At 50.1% G+C, this 18,716-nt stretch overlaps 1 protein-coding gene across 4 annotated transcripts in view; it reads left to right on the top strand.

Annotated features, from left to right (window-relative positions):
- The window catches only part of ATP9A (ATPase phospholipid transporting 9A (putative)), a 54,994-nt gene extending 46,542 nt beyond the window's left edge, over positions 1-8,452 (top strand). For all 4 annotated transcript variants that reach the window (XM_069033842.1, XM_069033840.1, XM_069033841.1 and 1 more), the window contains 3 exons: positions 354-411; positions 2,284-2,487; positions 3,634-8,452. In XM_069033842.1, the coding sequence (XP_068889943.1) occupies positions 354-411; positions 2,284-2,487; positions 3,634-3,770 (399 nt within the window). In that variant the 3' untranslated portion in view covers positions 3,771-8,452. The remainder of the gene's footprint in view (positions 1-353; positions 412-2,283; positions 2,488-3,633) is intronic.
- The last annotated feature ends 10,264 nt before the right edge of the window (positions 8,453-18,716 follow it).

Below are 18,716 nucleotides of genomic sequence, written 5' to 3' on the forward strand. Positions count from 1 at the left end.
ATATGAGGGTGATTTGTGTGTGTCTAGAAATACAATATTAATGTATTCACATATATGTGTGTACACAGATCTTATATTTCACAGTTTGGTGACTAAACTCCTGAGACATCTTTGCACTGAATTAATTGTGTGTGCAGTGAGGACCAGGCTGTGCTGTGGGAGCCCTGAGCTTCCACAGCCCCTTTGAGCACCCGGAAAAATGAGAATAAAGGGGCACTGCCTCAGGGTTGTTTGATTTGTCTTATTTAATTATTTTTCCAAAGCACTTTCCAATTCTCTTATTAATTTCTAAGTTGATCAGTAAGTAAATGTTCATAAAAGAAAACCCTTTGTCTTTTTTTCCCCCCACCCAGGGACGACCATTGTCATACAAAACATTTTTAATCTGGGTCTTGATAAGCATTTATCAAGGTAAGAAATCAACTTCTGCTTGGGCCTTTAGATGTTTGTGTGTGTGTGACTATCTAAGTTTCTGTATTGCAGGAAGCTAAGTAAGGCATGAAATGAATTTCCCAAAGTATCCTTGTGGTGATGAATATATATTTTTTTTGTCTGGGAAAATGTCAGTAGCATTACCAAAGGAAAAAATTATCTGAAACCAAATATTGGCAGTAATTGGTCAGCCCTGTGATGTAGAATTCAAACCATTGTGCCTCTTCCCGAGCCATGCACTGTAATTTAGTGCAAGTTCCTTGCAGTGCTGTAGTTGCCCCATCTGTAAAGCAGAGCTCATGACTCTCCCTTTCTTTTGGAAAAAGTTCTCCAATCTAGAGATTCTGCAGGTTTTTGTCCACATGGAAAATGCAGCATCTGTAGCCTTCTGTATTTTATCCAGAAATGGAAGTGGCAGTAGTTCTGGTTGCTTCACAGCCATCTGTGATGCAGGGTCGGAGTCAAGCTCAGGTTCTTGATCATATCCCATACACTCTAATTAGGCTGCTCAGCAATTAAGTAAATGCCTCAATTACAATGCATTTTCAACAGTGGATGTAGTAATTTGGGTATGCACCTAAGAAGGTCTTTTCTTTCATTTTTGTCTTTTTTAATCAAGTACCCTCAAACTCAAATACTCTCTCTGAGTGTTAATCGGGGAATTGTGGAAAACAGGTCAATAATGTGGAGCTAAAAGCTGAAGTGGCAATATTTCTTGTTTTCCAAAACTCCTTTATCTACACAAGTCAGAATAATGGGTCAAAATAAGCAGGTAATTCTTATGGATTTAATTGATGTTGCCATCCTCAGCAGGGAGTGAATCTAGGAGTGGTACAAATGAAGGTAACAAATCTCTGTTACCTTCATTTTCTGAAATCTATCACAGGAGTCCTACAACAGGGATCAAGGGCTTGGGGTGCTGTGTAACACAATGGCAAAGCCAAGGCACGGGTAGAACACTCCCAAGGGGTGGAAAGCTGCAGCCAGAGGGTGATGCATGGGGGGAAAGATTCCTCCTTGAGCTACGAGCACTCTCTGGTTACAGGGTTTGGTTAAAGTGACTTCACCAGTGATGTGCTCAATAACCAGCAAACAGCGGCCAAACAACGGGGCCAGTTGCTAGCAGAGATGAGCCCGACCAAAACTTGAGCAGTCCCAAAGTTTGGAAAGTTCACAGCTGGATTTGAACTCTGTGGCTCGAGCTCCGTTCCCTCGCAGGTTTTCCCTTCCGGAGCCAGCCTGGGTGATGGATGTTGGTGTGGATTACTCATGCTGCTCACATGAGTTATTTGTGCAGGTGGCCTGGAGCGAGCCCTGGCCAGCCAGGATAGGAGCACAAACAATGCCTCGTTAGCAGAGCTTTAATGGGATTCTCTTAGGGGGAGGTGTGAAGGGGAGAGGTCTCAGCCCAGGCAGTGCAAACTGAGGCTCACTTGCATCCACTGAGCTTTTCAACACTTTGCTGCCTCTTGGCACCACGGCAGTGCAGTAGGATATAGAAGAATTTGACATCTTTTAGCTTCTGAGTAGTGACCAAGTGCTTTTCTGGGAGGATAGAGTTTCATGATGTTAGAGATCTCCAGTTGCCAAAACAGCATGTATTAATTTCCTATCTGCATGTGTCCATGAATATGATAGACTGTTAGAAAACCTTGGGTACCTCTGTTGTAACTTTTCCCTGTCTTCTCATCAGTTCTGTCTCCTAAATAGTAACTGATTCGTTGTTGTTACATTCATCAGGTTTCATGAAAAACAGCCTCAAGATAGGATTGTTTCAGCCTTTCCAAGACCTAAGTGTGGGTTTTAGAGCTGAGCCTGGTGTTTGACTCAAATAGTTCCATTCCCTTGCAGGTAGCATCATCATGTATGGAGCACTCCTCCTCTTTGAATCCGAATTTGTGCACATTGTTGCCATTTCCTTCACGTCGCTGATTCTCACTGAGTTGCTGATGGTGGCACTGACAATCCAGACGTGGCACTGGCTCATGATCGTGGCTGAGCTGCTCAGCCTCTCCTGCTACATCGCTTCCCTGGTCTTCTTGCACGAGTTTATTGGTAAGGGTGGATGCTCTCCTCAGTCAGTTCATGGTCTGGATGCTAACTGCAAAGAGCTGAATTGAGCAAAAGGCAGCTGGTGGAGCCAGCAACAGGCACAGTGACAGTGGTACCAGAGTAAGCTCTGTGTGATTTGAAGGCACTTGGCAGATACTTTGTGGTTCCTTCCCATAGCAAAATGCTAGAGAAGGTAAAGGTGGTCAGCAGACATGCTTTGAGCTCCAGCACGTGTCAGCTCTCTCATGTAGCAGTGACCTTTATTTCCATATGGGAATTTGAGATTAAAGATTGAAGTCTCTGCTGTTGGATTGAAAACAGCAAACTGTTTTTGAAAGGAGCTGCCTCTGAAGGAGCTGCCTCTGAAAACTTACCTTATTTTATCTGTTCATTGGGACCATTCTCTTACGGGTTTGGTTGGTGGTGGTATTTTAGTTGCCTGCAGCAGAACTAATCCTATTCCCTGACTAGAGGGAAAAGGGTGAGGAATTCCAGATTCCCCCAGTAACTGTCACGTTGCAAACATCAGACCCATGGGCTTGCTCCAGTGTTCGTGCAGGAACCACAAGATGTCACTACTTCTTCCATAAAGCTCTTTCCTAACTGAAGACAACAGGGATAACTTCCCCATGGCTGGATCGGTCTGTCTTGCATGTGGTTATACCAGTTCCATTTTGAATGATGCTTCTACTCTTTTTGTAAAGATTCTGAGGTGTTCTGAGTCAAGAGCTGTGTTTGCTGGGCTCAGCCAAGCAGCAGAGGCAGCTCCCAGAGTGGGAGGACACGCAGTGCCTGGCAGTGCCAGGAGGATATCCCTGTGTCAGGTGGGGTTTGGGAGGGCAGTTACCTGTGACAGTCACATTCCTTACACCCCCCTGCACGGCACATCTGCATCTTCTGGGGAAGAGAGGGGCAGAGGAGTGAGGAGCCAGGTATCATGGGAGCTTTGAACTTGAATATGGAGGTGGGGCAGTTTTAAGAATTGTAAAATCATAGAATTGCCTGGGTTGGAAGGGACCTTAAAGATGATCTAGTTCCAACCCCGTGCCATGGGCAGAAGGAAGCGCTGGTAGATTGAACTGCTTTTCTGCACCCCTTCCCAGAAGGTCCTCCCCATGTTTTTGACTCTGTGCTCGTTTCTCCACACAGATGTTTACTTCATTGCCACCCTGTCGTTCCTGTGGAAGGTCACTGTCATCACCCTGGTGAGCTGCCTGCCCCTCTACGTCCTCAAGTACCTGAGACGGAGGTTTTCTCCCCCCAGCTACTCGAAGCTCACGTCCTAGGGCTGCTCCTTGCACACAGACAGACATTGTCCCCAGCCCAGAGACAAACCCCCAGCTGTTCCCACAACGAACACGTCCCGTACCTGCGTCAGGACCCCGTGGTGTCTCTGTTACCTGCTGCTGTAGTGAGAGACTTCCAAACTGCCCTGAGCAGGAACCTAACACGAAAGGGGAGCGTTTGGAGGGTGGAGGCTCTTAGCTCATCCGGTTCTTGTCACTTTTGTTCCACTTCACTGGGGTCAAATGCATGGAACTGCGATGGTGATGGGTTTCTCTTGCATGGTTCAAAGCCTCTGGAAGCTGCTACCTGACCTTGGGATTTACTTTTGACAATTTAAAGTGAATTTTTTAAGTGTCTGCGCTGTTCTTTGCATTGTGTTACCTTTTTTTGTGTTATTTGTCTTTTTGATTCAAGTAGTTACATTCTTTTTACATCTTGGAAATCCCTTAATGTAGGTGATGCACTGCACTGCTGACAGCTGATTCCTGATTTGTGGCATGTTGTTTCCATAATGGGGCTCCAGCCTGTCGGATCTACACACACTGGAGAATCTGAGCGTGGCTGAGATTTTCCTTCCGTTGAAATGTGGTCACCCCAGTGATTTTGGAGGTATCCAGCCATTGATAAAGACAGAGAAGTGGTAGTTCAAAACGAGAGAATTCGGTTTTGTTTAGCTGTTGTGCTTCCTGTTAAAAGGAGCCAGTGATACAATAGTTTTACTCTGTATTTATTTGGGTAGGAGAAAATTATCTAAACTAAAGCAAATCCTCTTTGGAACAGAACTTTGCAGTTGATCATCCTTGAAATGTGTCGACAACGTGAGAAGAGACTCGTACTGTTCTGCAGACAATGTGGCAGACGTGTCTTGAATCCTTGGAGACTGAAAGGAGAGGTCACAGAGCTGCTACTCCTCACAGCTCCATGAAATCTGTTTCCTGTTAGTGTGAAACTGTGAGGATGAGCTGCAAATAAGCAGAGGCACTCCTAGGTGGATGTTTTAATGACATGCTCCCTGCAGAGAGGCAGTTTTTGGAACCTTGCACTTGCTCTGCTCTAAAAACCAAGCCTGAATCACAGGAATGGGTTCATACAAAGGCATTAGAAGCTCATGTGCAGAGCAAATTTATGCGGTTTGAATTTTCAAAAATTAAACTCGATGAGTTCTGTTGTTATAATAAATGTTGGTCCACATTATAATATCATGAGGAGAGCAACATGTGCTTGGGCTTCTCAGCAGAAGGACAGAGACTTAAAGGGACCTTTTAGAGCTGGGTTGATGCATCAAACACGGATGAGCTTTTAGTGGCAGCCATCCTTGTCTAAAGGCTCTTTAGTCTGTGCTAAATTAGTTGCTTGCTGTCTTCTTCCCACATCAGAGAAACCACAGGCGGAGCTGGCACTGCTTGGCGCCGTTGTTCCTTGGCTGCACAGGAGGAAAAGAGCCCAGAGCCTGAGCCCCTGTCCCAAAGCAGAGCCTGAGCTCCCTTCTCCAATCTCAAGGAAGCCCTTCCAGGTCAGGTCCACCACACTGGCAAAGTGCAGAAGCTCCTGGATCATCTCTGTGCCATGCTGAAGCTCTTGAAAGGGCTGCCAGCTCCTGCTGCCATTGCTGCAGGAGTTCCTGTGGCAAACAGCACAGAAGGTCTGATGTGAAAATCCATGGAAAATGGGAGAGTCGTTTTAAAAGAGCCTCTGTTGGCCCACAGTGCTGTGTCCTGAATTTTCACCTCTAAGGTAGCCGTGCCTCGTATGGTCAATGTGTGGCCGTTGCTCCAGGGAACGTTTTGCACAACCTGACCTGCCTCCCTTGCTCTGAGTTCCCGTGAATAAATCTCAAAGGGATGGGGGAGCAAGTTCCAGAAGTTTTAGAGAAAAATTGGATGTGCTTTGTACCACCTGTGGCTTGGGGTGAGAGGAAGGTGCAAGGCCATGTGACCTTGTTGTTTCATGTGGTGGAAACCCTCTTGATTTAGAAAATTAGGTTTCAAAATCCTTCAGGAATAAGGGCAGCAAACACTCTTTTACTCACTGGTTTTATTTTGTGTCAGTCTTCTGATAGGCTTGGGTCTGAAGCCCTGGTATGGAGCAACTGCCTACAGAAACACCCTGCTGGCTAAGGGAAGCTAATTCTTAATATTCACCTTGTCATAATGGTTTGAAAATCTGGTTCTTTCCTTACTTTTTTTTTTTTCCTAAAAGTAGTATTAATATACATTTCTACTTATTTGACATGTTGAACAAGGCTGTGAAAGCCCAGAGATTTGTCTTGTGGAGGAAAAGCAGTCCCTGAACAGCCTGTCTGGGGCTCACAGCCTTTTGTGAATTATGCTGTTTTGCCAAAAAGATCCTTAACATTGTCTTCATCATGACTGGAGTGTCGGCCATGCCACTGTTCTGGAGTCCCCAGGCAGCATTTCATAGGATCATGGAATGGTTTGGGTTGGGAGGAGCCTCAAAGCCCACCCAGTGCCACCCCTGCCATGGCAGGGACACCTCCCACTGTCCCAGGCTGCTCCAAGCCCCAATGTCCAGCCTGGCCTTGGGCACTGCCAGGGATCCAGGGGCAGCCCCAGCTGCTCTGGGCACCCTGTGCCAGGACCTGCCCACCCTCCCAGGGAGGAATTTCATCCCAATATCCAATCTAATCTGCTTTCAGTCGGTTTAAGTACAAGAACCAAGAATTCTTTTGGCCCCAGGTGGTGACTGAGCCACCCAGTCCCTCTGGGATCTGATGCCCAGCCCTGTCCCTCTCTCCTGTGTGTTGGTAGTTCAGTGTCCTGCAACAGTGCCAAGCTACTGTGTGTAAATATTTGAGACATATATATGGTAGAATTCACTGTTTCCTCAAGTCAATACAGTTTACACTGAGTGGACCATATTTGCAAACTATTAGCATACACCAAGAAAGGGAGTGAACTGTGATTTCATTTATATTTATTGAATCATAAGTTTAGTAACATATTGAGTAGAGTTGATAGTGATCTGTAGCTGTGTTTTGGGGTGTGGATTATGTTCTTTGCAGCTCGTGTTTTTGCACAAGGTAGTAAATCCAGGAAGTAATTTCTGCCTGGATATACACTACATTTTTTCAAAGCAGTCAGAGACTAAAAAACTGCCATCTAACAAACAGCAGGAAAGAGGAATACTTCTGTTGTTCAAGTTTAGCACTTTATGTTTGCAATCCATTTCTCTTAAGTTATTTTAAAATGTTTTTAAAAGCAAAATTTATTTCATGTGTTCATATTTACTGTACATTAAAATAAATGGATTATCTGCTGGAAATTTCATCTTTTCCTCTAGTATGCTCATAATTTGTACTTTTGGGGAGTGAAGCATTGTTTTCTTTTTCTGTGTTGTATCTTGTTCGTGGCCTTAGTGTTCCTCCTATTCCTTTATGTGTGTGGGTTCTGTGCTGTAGCAGTTCATGTGTGACTTGTGTGCTTTGGGACTGCTCCAGGTGCTGCTCCTGGGCACCAGTGTGAGTCCCACTGTGCTCCTGCTTCCCCAGGTGCTGCTCCTGGGTCCCAGTGTGAGTCCCACTGTGCTCCTGCTTCCCCAGGTGCTGCTCCTGGGTCCCAGTGTGAGTCCCACTGTGCTCCTGCTTCCTGTGGCTGCCAACACTCTGTGCTGAGCTGCTTCAGGGCGAGGTTCTGTGGCACACACTTCTCTTCTTGCACCTCTGCAGGAACTCCAGCTGTGTCACAGCCCTCTCTATCTCCTTAACTCTGGATGTGCCCCCTCCACAGAGCTTTTCCTGTTCATCTGTGCACACATTTGTTTTGCTCAGCTCATGGTGCAGTGGAAACCCAACGTTGTGTTCAAAAGCAGCGGCTTCAGTCTGTGCAGGGTCTGATCAGACCTGGCTGAGGGGTGGTCAGGGACATCCCTGGTGTCCCCTCGGGGTGGGAGCTCTGTGCTGGGAGCTGCAGTTGTGGCTGGGCAGCACCAGAGGTGTTTTCTGTACTCCCTGAGCTGTCCCAGCCAAACCCGGGACAGCCTCGGCCTCTGGAGCTGCCGAGGGAAGTTGTGCTGGAGTTGAGCTGGGTTTGGCAGGGAGCCCCAGGTCAGAGGGGAAATCCCTAAAGCTTCCCTTTGGGGTTTATGTGTAAGAAAGCTGCTGCAGCCTCTGCTGCATCACAACCCCTTGGCTTGCACAAGCAGGGCTCTGACCCAGGGATGTGAACCCCTACCATGTGCAGCTCAGTGTCCCGAGCTGTTCCGGTGGGATTGGGCTCATCCCAGAGTGTCTGGGGCCAGTCCAGTGCCCACTGGAGGGGCTCCTTATTTATTATTAGTTATTTCATAAGTGTTAAACTCTATGATTTGCATGAAATCCTGTGGTTCACAGCTTTGCCAATATGGTCCATTACTACTGCCTACAACAACTTGTGTACTGATATGCCTTTGAGAACATTTTTAATTGTTAAAATCGTTTTTAAAATCAATGTTAAGTTAATTTAATTTTTAATGGCCAAATGGATTCTGGTGTCAAAATGGTATTTACTGTGATGCTGATGTTTTGTACCTGTCATCCAGCTAAACAACCTGTAAATACTCCTGAGTCAAAAGAAACATGAATGCCAATTATTTATGTTCTGTGGAGTTACATGTCGCAGATGTGTAAGAACTGAAAAGGGAATGTTGTAAAACAAGGTGGAAAAAATAAATTTTATGAAACTTCTTTACTTCATCCCTGTATGATGCACCTGGTTAGTGCAGGCACGATCAGTCCCAGCTGGGCTGGGAAGTGCCAGGATGTGGGGAAGCTGCACTGTGGGCCCTTAGCCTGTGCATGGGAAATGCACATCCAAGGAAGGATCAGAGCTGCTTCCCTAAATTCTTTGTAGAACCAGTTTTGGTGTTAACAGGGATGGTCATTGCTGCTGGCAGCCACTGCTGGCAGTGAGGAGGGGATCTTTCATTGGAACACAGATATATCCTGCCCTGGGAAGAGCAGTGATGCAACAGCATTAGGAACAGCTATTTTGGGAATGGTCTCATCCCTTGGACATTTGATTCAGTGAGTGGCTCGGCACGAGAGCAGTCCCAGGGCCAGGGGTCAGAAACGGGGGGAGAGGCAGGGTCTAACACTGAACATTCTCCACAGGGGAAATGTCAATCATGTTGAGTACAAACACAGTACAGCAATTTTCTACCAAAAATGTAATAGAGCCATAAACACTCCTAAAAGAAAAAAAAAATTAACATGCAGTTGGATAAAGCAAATCTCTGACTTGGGAGACTGTTTAATGAAAGCAGAGATATACTATCCCTCGGATCAGTGAACATCTATGGGAGTGTTTCTTTTGGATTCTATAGGACACAGATGCCCTTTTCAATGACTTGACTTCTTTTTGGTATAGTCTATGCAAATATTAAATAAAGCATTTTTGTGATGTTTGCACACATCAAATGAATGGTGTAGACTCCAGAAATCACAGGAACAGACTTTGCTCCCAAGTGTTACCAATTTCCCACTCTAAATGAGTTACATAAGCCCTGGTTAGTGGTTCCTTTAATTTATGGACAGTTTCTTTTTAATGGTGAAATGTGTAATTAAAAAAAGCTAGAAATAGTTTTTCTAAACTCACTCTGGAAGGGAAGGAGAATTTCAGTAATTTTTTTTTGACCCAAACATTGCATAATAGTAGAAATGTCAAAGATTTCCATGGGGTTTCATTTCATTCTTCATGTGGCTGTGGTCATGCAAGAAGTTTGAACACTGCAGGGGCTGGCAGATTTTTGGAAGATCATGCATCCTGGGGTAAGTTTTCAGCCTAGGCTTTACCAAGGAATGCCAGTGGCCTTGTTTTTCAAATTGTGGTTGTATCATGCACTGGTGTGTCTTTGTTTTTCCTTTTTTATGAGAAGAAAGAGGAGGTGCTGGCTGTAATTGGGTGTTTCGCTCTGGCCCTGAGCCTGATGGAGCTATGGAGGCTTCCCTGCACCATAAACCATTGGAGAGAGGAAAACCTCGGAGACCTTCTCTGTCTTCACCTTCTGGTGGCTCAAGTCACGACACCTGCACTGCCTCTTCTCCCCTGCACTGCTGTGGCATTAAATTTTGTCTTAAATCTTCACTAGAGGGAGGGAACTGCTCCTGTTCCCCTTTCCCAGGTAGGAGATGGGGCCAGAGTGAACCAGTGGTCTGGGCTGGCCCTGCAGGCAGAGCACAGAAAGCAGAACAATATTTTTGTTTTGATGATTAGACTTTCTCCGCACCTTAAACATGGGAGTCAATCCTACAGGAAAGTTCCTTCTTCCACAGAGTATTCAGATGTCTGGTTTTAAATGAGGAGTGTGATTGCAGGCTTTAAAAACCTGTCCTTCTGACTGGGAGTTGATAAACCCCAATCCAAACATTTCAGTGGATTCTTCTGTCTCCCACCTGGAACCACAGATCCAAATCATATCTGTGATAAATGTTAAACGTGGGAGCCTGTGGGAGCTGTGAGACTTCGAGTGGGAGCAGCAGGAAAGGCACTACTGCAACTGCACAGGAAATCAGGGGAAACCTGGAGTGTGCCAGCACTTACCAACAGCACCAGTGCTGCTCCAGCACCTGTTCAAGGGCAGTTTCAAAGCTGATGCTGTGGCTTCCTTAGGCCATGAGCATTTGCTGGCCTTACAACTCTCTGGATGCTGTGGGGCTCTCTAGGCTACGAGGTGGATCTCTGGAATTTTGCTGCTGTAACTGAAGTTAGAGGTGATGAGCCTCTTGCAGGATCTGTCCTTGAGAAGAATGTCCTTCCCTCGGCTGCTGTTCCTCCCTCTGTGGCCCAAGACCTGAATGAGTTACAAAAAAGGGCTTTAAAAATCTCTGCGTTCCCACTTTAAAGCCTCCCGCTCTTGGCTGGCTGGAATTGTCCACGTAAGGCAGAATGTTGTCTGCTCTTCAGATTCGCTCTCAGAAAGGAGTAGTAACAAGAACAATCTGTGCAAAAGAATTTAACGCAGTAAAGATGGGGGTAATAGTCATTCTCATTTGTCCTTTTATGTGAAACAGATTTTATTTTAAATGTACACTCTGAGGAGCTTAACCATATCCAGAAAGTTGTTTACCAGGGTAAAAGTAGAGATACCCACAGGATAAATTGAGAGCATGAGTGGAGGTGAGTGGGCTGCACTGAGTGATTGTGCTCAGCCAGCTCAGGAGTCCCCCAGGCACACCTTGGTGGCACTGGGACACAGGGATGCCCTGGCCTTGTGCTGTTGGCAGGCAGCAGATTGACTCCTGTGCTTCACATCTGCTCCAAAAGAGCTGTGCTGGAGGTGTTGCATTTCTGTGCCTGTCCTGTGCTGCCTCTGCTGGGTCTAAAACAGGTCCCCTCAGATTGGTTCCGTACAGATGTCACCAACCTGTGACTTGTCAAAAAGTGATGCAAATTGCTATTGATCAAGACTCCTACTAAAAATAAGAACAGGTCAAATGCCCAGTAATGGTCTCACTGAAGCATTTTCCTGCTCCAACAGCAAAGGTGTCAGTGCCAGGGGGAGAAGCAGCACTCAAAAATGTTGTGGGAAAGGCAAGGGATGGTGCCCACAGAGGCAGAACTCCTCTGCACCTTTGTAAATCTGAGATTAAGGTTTGGAATGAAAGGCACATTTATAAGGATCAGCATTCCCTCTGTCAGATTTTAATACCTGATCTTTCCTAGAGACACTCCAGAAAACAAATTCTCTGAGTGAAATCTCTATTTGCAGCATTAACCCCTAGGGAGAGGACCTTCCCAAAGCAGGTGGAACGTGAGCACAGCGTTGGTGTCTCAGTGGAAGACCCGGGGCTGGTGTAAAGAAACACCCACCCACCCCCTCACACAATCCTTGTGTTTTGTTCGAGCCCGAGTTGAATTCTTGCCAGTGCTCATTACTGAAGTGTGGAACTAATTCTTACAGGTGCCGTGTTCTCCATAAATTGCCTTCAAAAGAAAGAAACCTCTTGTATTTCACACGTGAGTGACAACCGTTTCCTGCAGCGGCCGGGGCGTCCTTGTGATCTCTCCCCATCAGGAGCCCGGGCCAGCGCTGATTTACAGAGCTCCCACTCGTCCTTCCCTCAGCTCCTGCTGCCCTTCCAGCCCTGAAGAAGGGAATGCCACAAAGCCCTCAGTAAAACCGGAGCCTGCAGGAAATATCAGGTGTTAACATCCAATAAAAAGCTGACACGCTTCAGTGAGCCGGGATTGCAGGGTCCGGCCCAGGCAAGGCCTGACCTAATGCAGAGGTTTATGGTGGTGGCAGGTAAGGACTAATTACAGACCCTGGACTCCATCACGGGCTGGCCTGTCAGGTTAACTTAGGGACTGAAGTGCCTACGGTCGCACTGGGGGCTCTCTGCCCCTCTGCATAACTGGATGCAGTTGGCTCCTAAAGAAACGTGGGGAGTAAATCTGAGGTGCTGAAAGAAATACTGCAGCAGAAATTACACTGTGGGGAAGGTTTTATACGTGTTGGGGTGAATTAATGACCGGGTTTGGGGTTTTTGGAAAGAAAAAAACACAACAAACTTTGTGCACAAATACATAGTTTAAAATATATTCTCTTTCAAACACCAGCTATTTTAACAACAGTGTAAATCAGATTTTACAGACCACATATTTCAAGTATGAAGTTCATTAAATGTGTGAAATTCTAGATTAGCTGCCGGGTGTGGCCAGAGCCCCAGTAATGAATTGTAAATTCTGTTCAGGATATAATATCAGATTCCTTTGCCCTGGCGCTGATATGAAAGGACTAAAGCACCCTTTCAAAACAGTCATAACCTTTCTTTATTATCTTTATTTAGTTTAGCCATCATATGATATAATGAATGACTGCATCAGTGTTTCCATCCTGAACCTAATGCACAGGTGTTTAACTTGATTAATTGGTGGGTTTATTATTATTATTAAACCAACCTATGTCTCAATGTAACTGAAATTAATGCTATCAATTTATACACATTTTTGCCAGTGCCCTGACAGTGGGTGGTTGGCTGTCTTTAGGTTCAAGAATATCACTCTGAACTACAATTCCCTCTGAATTTGTGTGGAAAAAGTGGATTAATTAATGATGCTCTTCTCATTCCATAAACCCTTCCGTGAGCTGGGAGCAAGGTACAAAAGGAAACAGCTCTTTCCTTGTGCTGCTGTAGCCAGTGAAATTTAGGGACAGCTCCACTGGACAGAGCAGGCAGGACAGAAATCTGGGTGTTCTGTGCCCCAGGGTTGGGCACTGGCCAGAGCAGCTCCAGGGGTGCCATAGGCTGATCCAGCTGGTGCCTGTGGACCTGCACGGCCTGGCCTTGCTGTTTCTTCTGCTCCCTTTTCCTCCTGTGCTATCCAAAGGGAAGGGGGTTCACAAGCCAGTTCTACTCCTGATATAACCAATAATGGGAATTTTCCAGGTAGCTGGGGCTGAAAATCCAGGGCTAAGTAGAAGAATTGGCATTTCCCACTCATGGCTGTTGGTTGGAGACCTCTTTCCAAAGCAGAATTTTCAATGGTAGATGAAAAGCGAGTTCTCATTTGGGGAAAACCCATGCAGTTCTGCTTCCAGACCCGGAGAGCTCTGTGTGGGTGGATTCCCTGGGCCATGTGGAGCTCACTGCAAGATCAGACACTGTAACTTCATCAAGTGGGTGAATTTGGTCTTTAGACAAGTGCATTGGCAGCAGTGAGCCTGAAGCAGTCCCATGCAGTGAGGATGCTCCGGGACTGCTCGGGAAGGGGAGGGAGGTGCCGGAGTGCAGGACCTGGGCACAGCTGGGGCCGTGCTGAGGCTCTGGGAGCCGGGAGGTGCAGTGAGGACACAGCCCGAGTGTGGGAACCCCTGCTCAGCACGGCAGGGCCGTGTGGAGGCTGCTCCGGGAGCCTCGTGTGCGAGGGCACAGCGGGGAGAGCAGTATTTACTTTGGAAGGGCGAGCAGCTTTTGTCAAAAATACTTATTGTTGCTGTGAGACTGAAATACCTTTTGCAAGTGGAAAACAGAGATGTCTCCATGAAGTTTCTGATGATAAAATCCAGGCAGCTGCCCCAATGGCCTGAGAGCACATCCTCAGGAAGCCTTGATGCCTTATCTCCTGAAGAGCATGAGAAATAAAAATAATGCCAAATGCCTGCGTGGAGCCGGGCAGGGAGGCTCATCCTCCGGCAGGGCAATGCTGTGGGCGGCTGCCAGGGGAAATCAGGGACCCCCCCGGGGCCGAGACCCCCGGGCCCCCGGCTCCCCAGACCCCCCGAGCCCCCCGGGCCCGCTGCCGCTCCCCCGGCCGCCTGCTCTGCTCTGCTCTGCCGGGCAGGGAGCTCCTCGCTCGGCCTCCTGGGCTGCGAGCCCGGCGGTGAGGACCGGCCGGGCTGTTCCCGGGGACAAGTTCAGCTTCCAAATCCATCCCCCGAGCCAGGGAGCTGCTCGGGGTCAGCGCCAGCAGATGCACCTCTCCCCTGTCCCCAAAGCCAGGCATCCGCTGGGCACGCCCCAGAGGGTGCCATGGGCATGGGGGGGGAGCTGGCTCTGTTTTTGGGGGGTAGGGATGCAGTCCAGAATGTGCCCCTAAAAGGAAGAGGAAGTATTCTCCTAAAGAGGGAATAAATAGCTAAAAATATTAGCTATTAATAGCTCCTTACCTCCAAAAATAAAATCCCTTAGTGATACCAAAATAAGAAAGCAAAGGAAAGTCGGAGGTATTTGGCCTTCCTTTGAAAAGGGAAGCTAAAAATAACTATATATATATAAAAATCTCTCGTTTCTAGGGAAAGTCTCTGCCCCCGCATCCAGCTTGCACAGTTATATAAGACTTGAACTACATCCCCCTCTCCTCCGCGGCCGCTCACAACGCGCTGGAGCCGCGGCCAGATGGAGAAAGGTTCCGTCAGGAAAGTTTAACTCAGCGGGGAAGCTGCAGCCAGTGGAGGACACGATTCTCTCGCTGAACTCTCCAAAAGCCTTGGAAATCTGACAGTTGTGTCATATGCTGGTTTGGGGAATGCTAGTCCGGAGGCAGCCGCCAGCCCTCTTTCACTTCTTTATTTATTTATTTTTTCGCGTTGCACTGAGTTTAATTTGGGTAGCAGGATTCAGCAGTTTTAAGTTGGAAAAAACTTAGTGGAAGAAGATATTTTAGGAAAACCCTGTCATGTGAACTAGCGGGAGCCGATCAAACCGAGCTATTAAAAGAAAGACATTGTATTTTTAAACGGTGCAGCCCAGGGCAGCCAACCTGTGTGCCCAGAACCGCGGAGCCGGGGCTGCTCCCCCGCCGCAGCTCCGCGTGGGAGGAGGCCGAGCTTTCCGTCGGGGTGGCCCATTCTCCGCTCGCTCTGGGATTCCCTTGGCACGGCCAGGTGCCCTCGGCTCCCCCAGCTTGTGGGGCCCCCGCTGCACGCGGCTGCTCGCCCCCAGTTTGCCCCTTCCCAGCTCCCCCTCGCCTGAAGCCCCTGTCCCAGCTGTTCTCGGCGCTTCCCAGTGCAATTCCAACGGGGGATGCTGGGGCGACTGGTCAGAGCCGCAGTGAGGAGCTGGGGTGGTGAGGGTCGAAGTTGGGTTAATTACTTATTACTCCCGACTAGAAATTAATTAAAATCGTTTTGCTCTCCTCGCAAAGCGGCAGCCTCGGTTTCCCTTAACCGTTTCCAAACGGGGATCGGGTGATTCCCATTTTGCCGATGCCGCTGGTGGATGCTCAGAGCCGGCGGGGAGCTCAGGTGCGGTACCTGGGCCGGGGGACGCGGGGCTCCCCCCGCCTGGGGACGGGGCCGCTGCCGAGCAGCGCCGGGGCTTGCGGGACCGCGCTCGTGGCTTCGCAGCTGCTCGTGGAGAGGGCTGAGAACGGGAAAAGCCTCCAGGTACGAGCCTGAGGGTCAGGTGCAACTTTTCGGTGCTTCCCCGCCATCCAGGGCTCAGGCAGGAATATCCTCACGGCAGAGCGGCTCAGCCCTGGGGGACGGGGAGGAAAAGGCTCCCCGAGAGCCGAGGGGTGCCAGGGGGTCTCGCTGAGGGGTTCAGGGGGAGCTGCGGCCCCCGGGGTTCCCGGGCCGGGGCTGCCCCGCTCCCCGGGGGAAGCCGGTTGCATAACGGGCCCGCGGGGCTGGGGAAGGTATTTCCGCCCCGACGTGTCCAAAGATGACAAAGGATAGGAAAGTGAGGTGCGCTGAGTTTCCCCGGGCTGCCTGCAGTTGCTAGCCTGCAGGACAACAAACCCGAGCAGCAGAAAGTTTGATTGCGATACCTCCTTCGAGTCGATTTGGGGAGCGAGGGAGTGAAAAATGGAAATGCGGGGCGGGTGCCAGGCAGCCCTCCGCGCTCACCCGGCCAAGTCCGGCTGCCGTGACTCACCCGGGGCTCCGGCTGACCCCGGCAGCGCTCCCCGAGGGGCGGCAGAGCTCCCACCCTCCCCAGAGAGTCGTTTATATATATGTGACTTCTTCACCCCTGCTGGAAAAACCTCTGTGCAAGTGCAGCCTCAGGGAGACACCGAGCCCAGCGCCGAAGCAAGAGGCAGATGCTCCTTACACACCAGTGAAAACCATACATTGTGAGACAGCCGCAGTTTATGACATCCCCGGCTTTATTTTCCTGTTTTCTTTTGCTTTATTTTCCTGTTTATACATAGGACATGTAAACACACGCGGGTTGTCTTGGTTTCGGAGGCTTCCTTGGCTATTTCATTCTTGCTAAGCTCCACGTGTATCAGTGGAAATCCATGGGGTTGCTCCTTTCCTAAATTGATCTAAAAATAGGAACAGAGAGAGGTCTGTGAAACACCACTAAACAAATTCACCGATTTTTAATTTTTCTTTTCGTCTTTGTATGAAGAATTGAGCCAATGGTAATTAGAAGCCAAAACCTGTGCCAGTAACAAGATGGGTATTAATAGGGTGCTGGTGAATTTAAAAGACATAAATATAAGCTGGGGACTTCGCTTTTCTGAATGATTTATTCAAAGGTAAAAGCAGCAGCAGCCTGAGCTTGTCTCTGCTGGGAAGAAGGAAAACTTCTGCACAGAAGCCCCGTTGCTTTGAAAGGCTTTGCAGTTCCTGCAAGTTTTGTTTAAAAAGCACACACTGGGATTTTTAACATCATCCATATTTCTTTCTTACTCGCTCTCTAACTTTCTGCTCAACAATTAAGTGCTTGTGCTGCAGACTGAGAAAGCCGCAGAGCTGCCTTGGCCCGGAGCTGGGAGACGTCATGGATTCCTGAGTGTGAAGTTGCAGGAAAGCCCTCAGTTTGGGAGATGGAGGCGATCCAGGGGTTTCCATGGCACTGGGATAAACAGGAGGAAACAGTGAGGGAATCCCGTTATTTTACAGCATTCAAAGACTATAAACACTCGGAGCAGGGAAGGAAGTGGCCTTTCCCTCTCTAGTAACCCTCATCTCAGAGCAGAGAACTGACTTCACTTCAGGAACAAGCTCAGCCCAGTTCGGATCCCTCTTTGCACCTCCAAACACTTACTGGGGAGGCGAGCAAGAGGGGTTCCCTCTGTCCGGGCGGCACTGGTTGAACATGGTTTAAAGGAGATTTTTTTTTTCTTTTTTTTTTTTTTAATTTTTTTTCTGCTTTTGATTTTTTTTTTTTTAATTCCTGATGCAGCGAGAAACTGCCTGCAGGCTGGTACACTACCACCACATCATGAGGTCTATGGATCAAGGTAGGGTGTGACTGCTGCCTGTCTGTGTGCTCTGTGTGTGTCCCTGTGTCGCTCCCCTCCCGGGCTCGGCAGGTCCCTCCCCGGCCCGGGGTCCGTCCCGCGGCTCCAGCGCGCTGGCAGGCGGGGTGGGCAGGAGGGGTTCACGGCAAGAAGGGCCCTCGGGAAAGGGACTGGGCTGCCTTTAGGTTTGGGTTGGTTTGAAGCGATCCGCCACGGCGATACAAATCTGTCTGGAGCAGCCTCCTTTAAACTCCAGCCAGAGGGACTCTCCTCTTCCAAGCCATCACCCCAGGAGTCTCGCTGACTAACCCGGCCGCTTAACCCTTGCGCCGCCTGCCCAGGTCGGGGGCTCGGGGCGCCGCGGCGCTGCCCCGGGCCCGGCGGAGGCTGCGGCAGCGCGGGCCGGGCCGGGCCGGGGCTCGGCGGCCGCGGCGCCCGGGGGTGCCCGGGGGTCCCGTCGGGGCCGGTGCCCGCGGGGCGGGGGTGGGGGCGCGGCCGGGCCGTGCGGCGGGCGGGGGTCGGGGCTGGGGGCGGCTTGCGGGGCGCTGGAGGAGGCAAGAGTTAAGCGCGGCGAGAGGAGGAGCCTGCCCCGCTGTCAGCCCCGTCCGCGGCCGCCCCGGCCCGAGCCATCATCCCCTCCGCAGCGCCGGTGTCCCCGCTACCGCCCGGGCACAGGGGCAGCCTTCGGGGGATGCTGCGGCTCCCTCGGGCATCCTCCGTCCCGCCCCGCCGGGCTGCGGGCCCGGGGCAGGGCGCGGCGCGGGAGCGGCCGGCGTGCGGAGGCGGAGGGGGTCGGGCTCGCCCGGAGCGGGGCACGGGGCACCTCTCCGGGCGGTGCTGGGCGGGGGGCTCCGGGCACAGCCGTGCGGGGGCTCTCCGCGTCCGGGCGGAGGATGCTCGGCGCGAGGGAAGCCCTCGCCGCCCGCAGCCCCCGCTCCTGCATCGCACCCGCGGACCAGCGAGCCCGGCTGCCCCCGCCGGGCCCCGCTCCCCCGGGCGCTCGGAGCGCTGCGCCGCGGGGCGGGCGGGCGGGGGGGTGAGCTCGGCTTTGACAGCGCTGCCGGTGCGGGGAGAAGCGGCAGGAGGTGCAGAAGGGAAGGGCTCTTCCGTCGGGCCGCTCCATCCTTGATTCCCCCGCCCGCGCTGGCAGCGCCGCTCGGCCGCTGAGTCAGAGCCGGGGCCGCGGAGGCTGAGCGGGCTCCGGGGGACGAGGTGAGCGCGGCAGGGTTGCCTTTGAGGGGCCCTTAGTAGCGGCTGTTTGTTTTCTCCTGCCGCAGCGAGCTCCCCGGGCACCTGCCAAAACACACTCGTTAA

The sequence above is a fragment of the Aphelocoma coerulescens genome, chromosome 20, assembly GCF_041296385.1.
Source record: "Aphelocoma coerulescens isolate FSJ_1873_10779 chromosome 20, UR_Acoe_1.0, whole genome shotgun sequence".
Classification (NCBI taxonomy): Eukaryota; Metazoa; Chordata; class Aves; order Passeriformes; family Corvidae; genus Aphelocoma; species Aphelocoma coerulescens.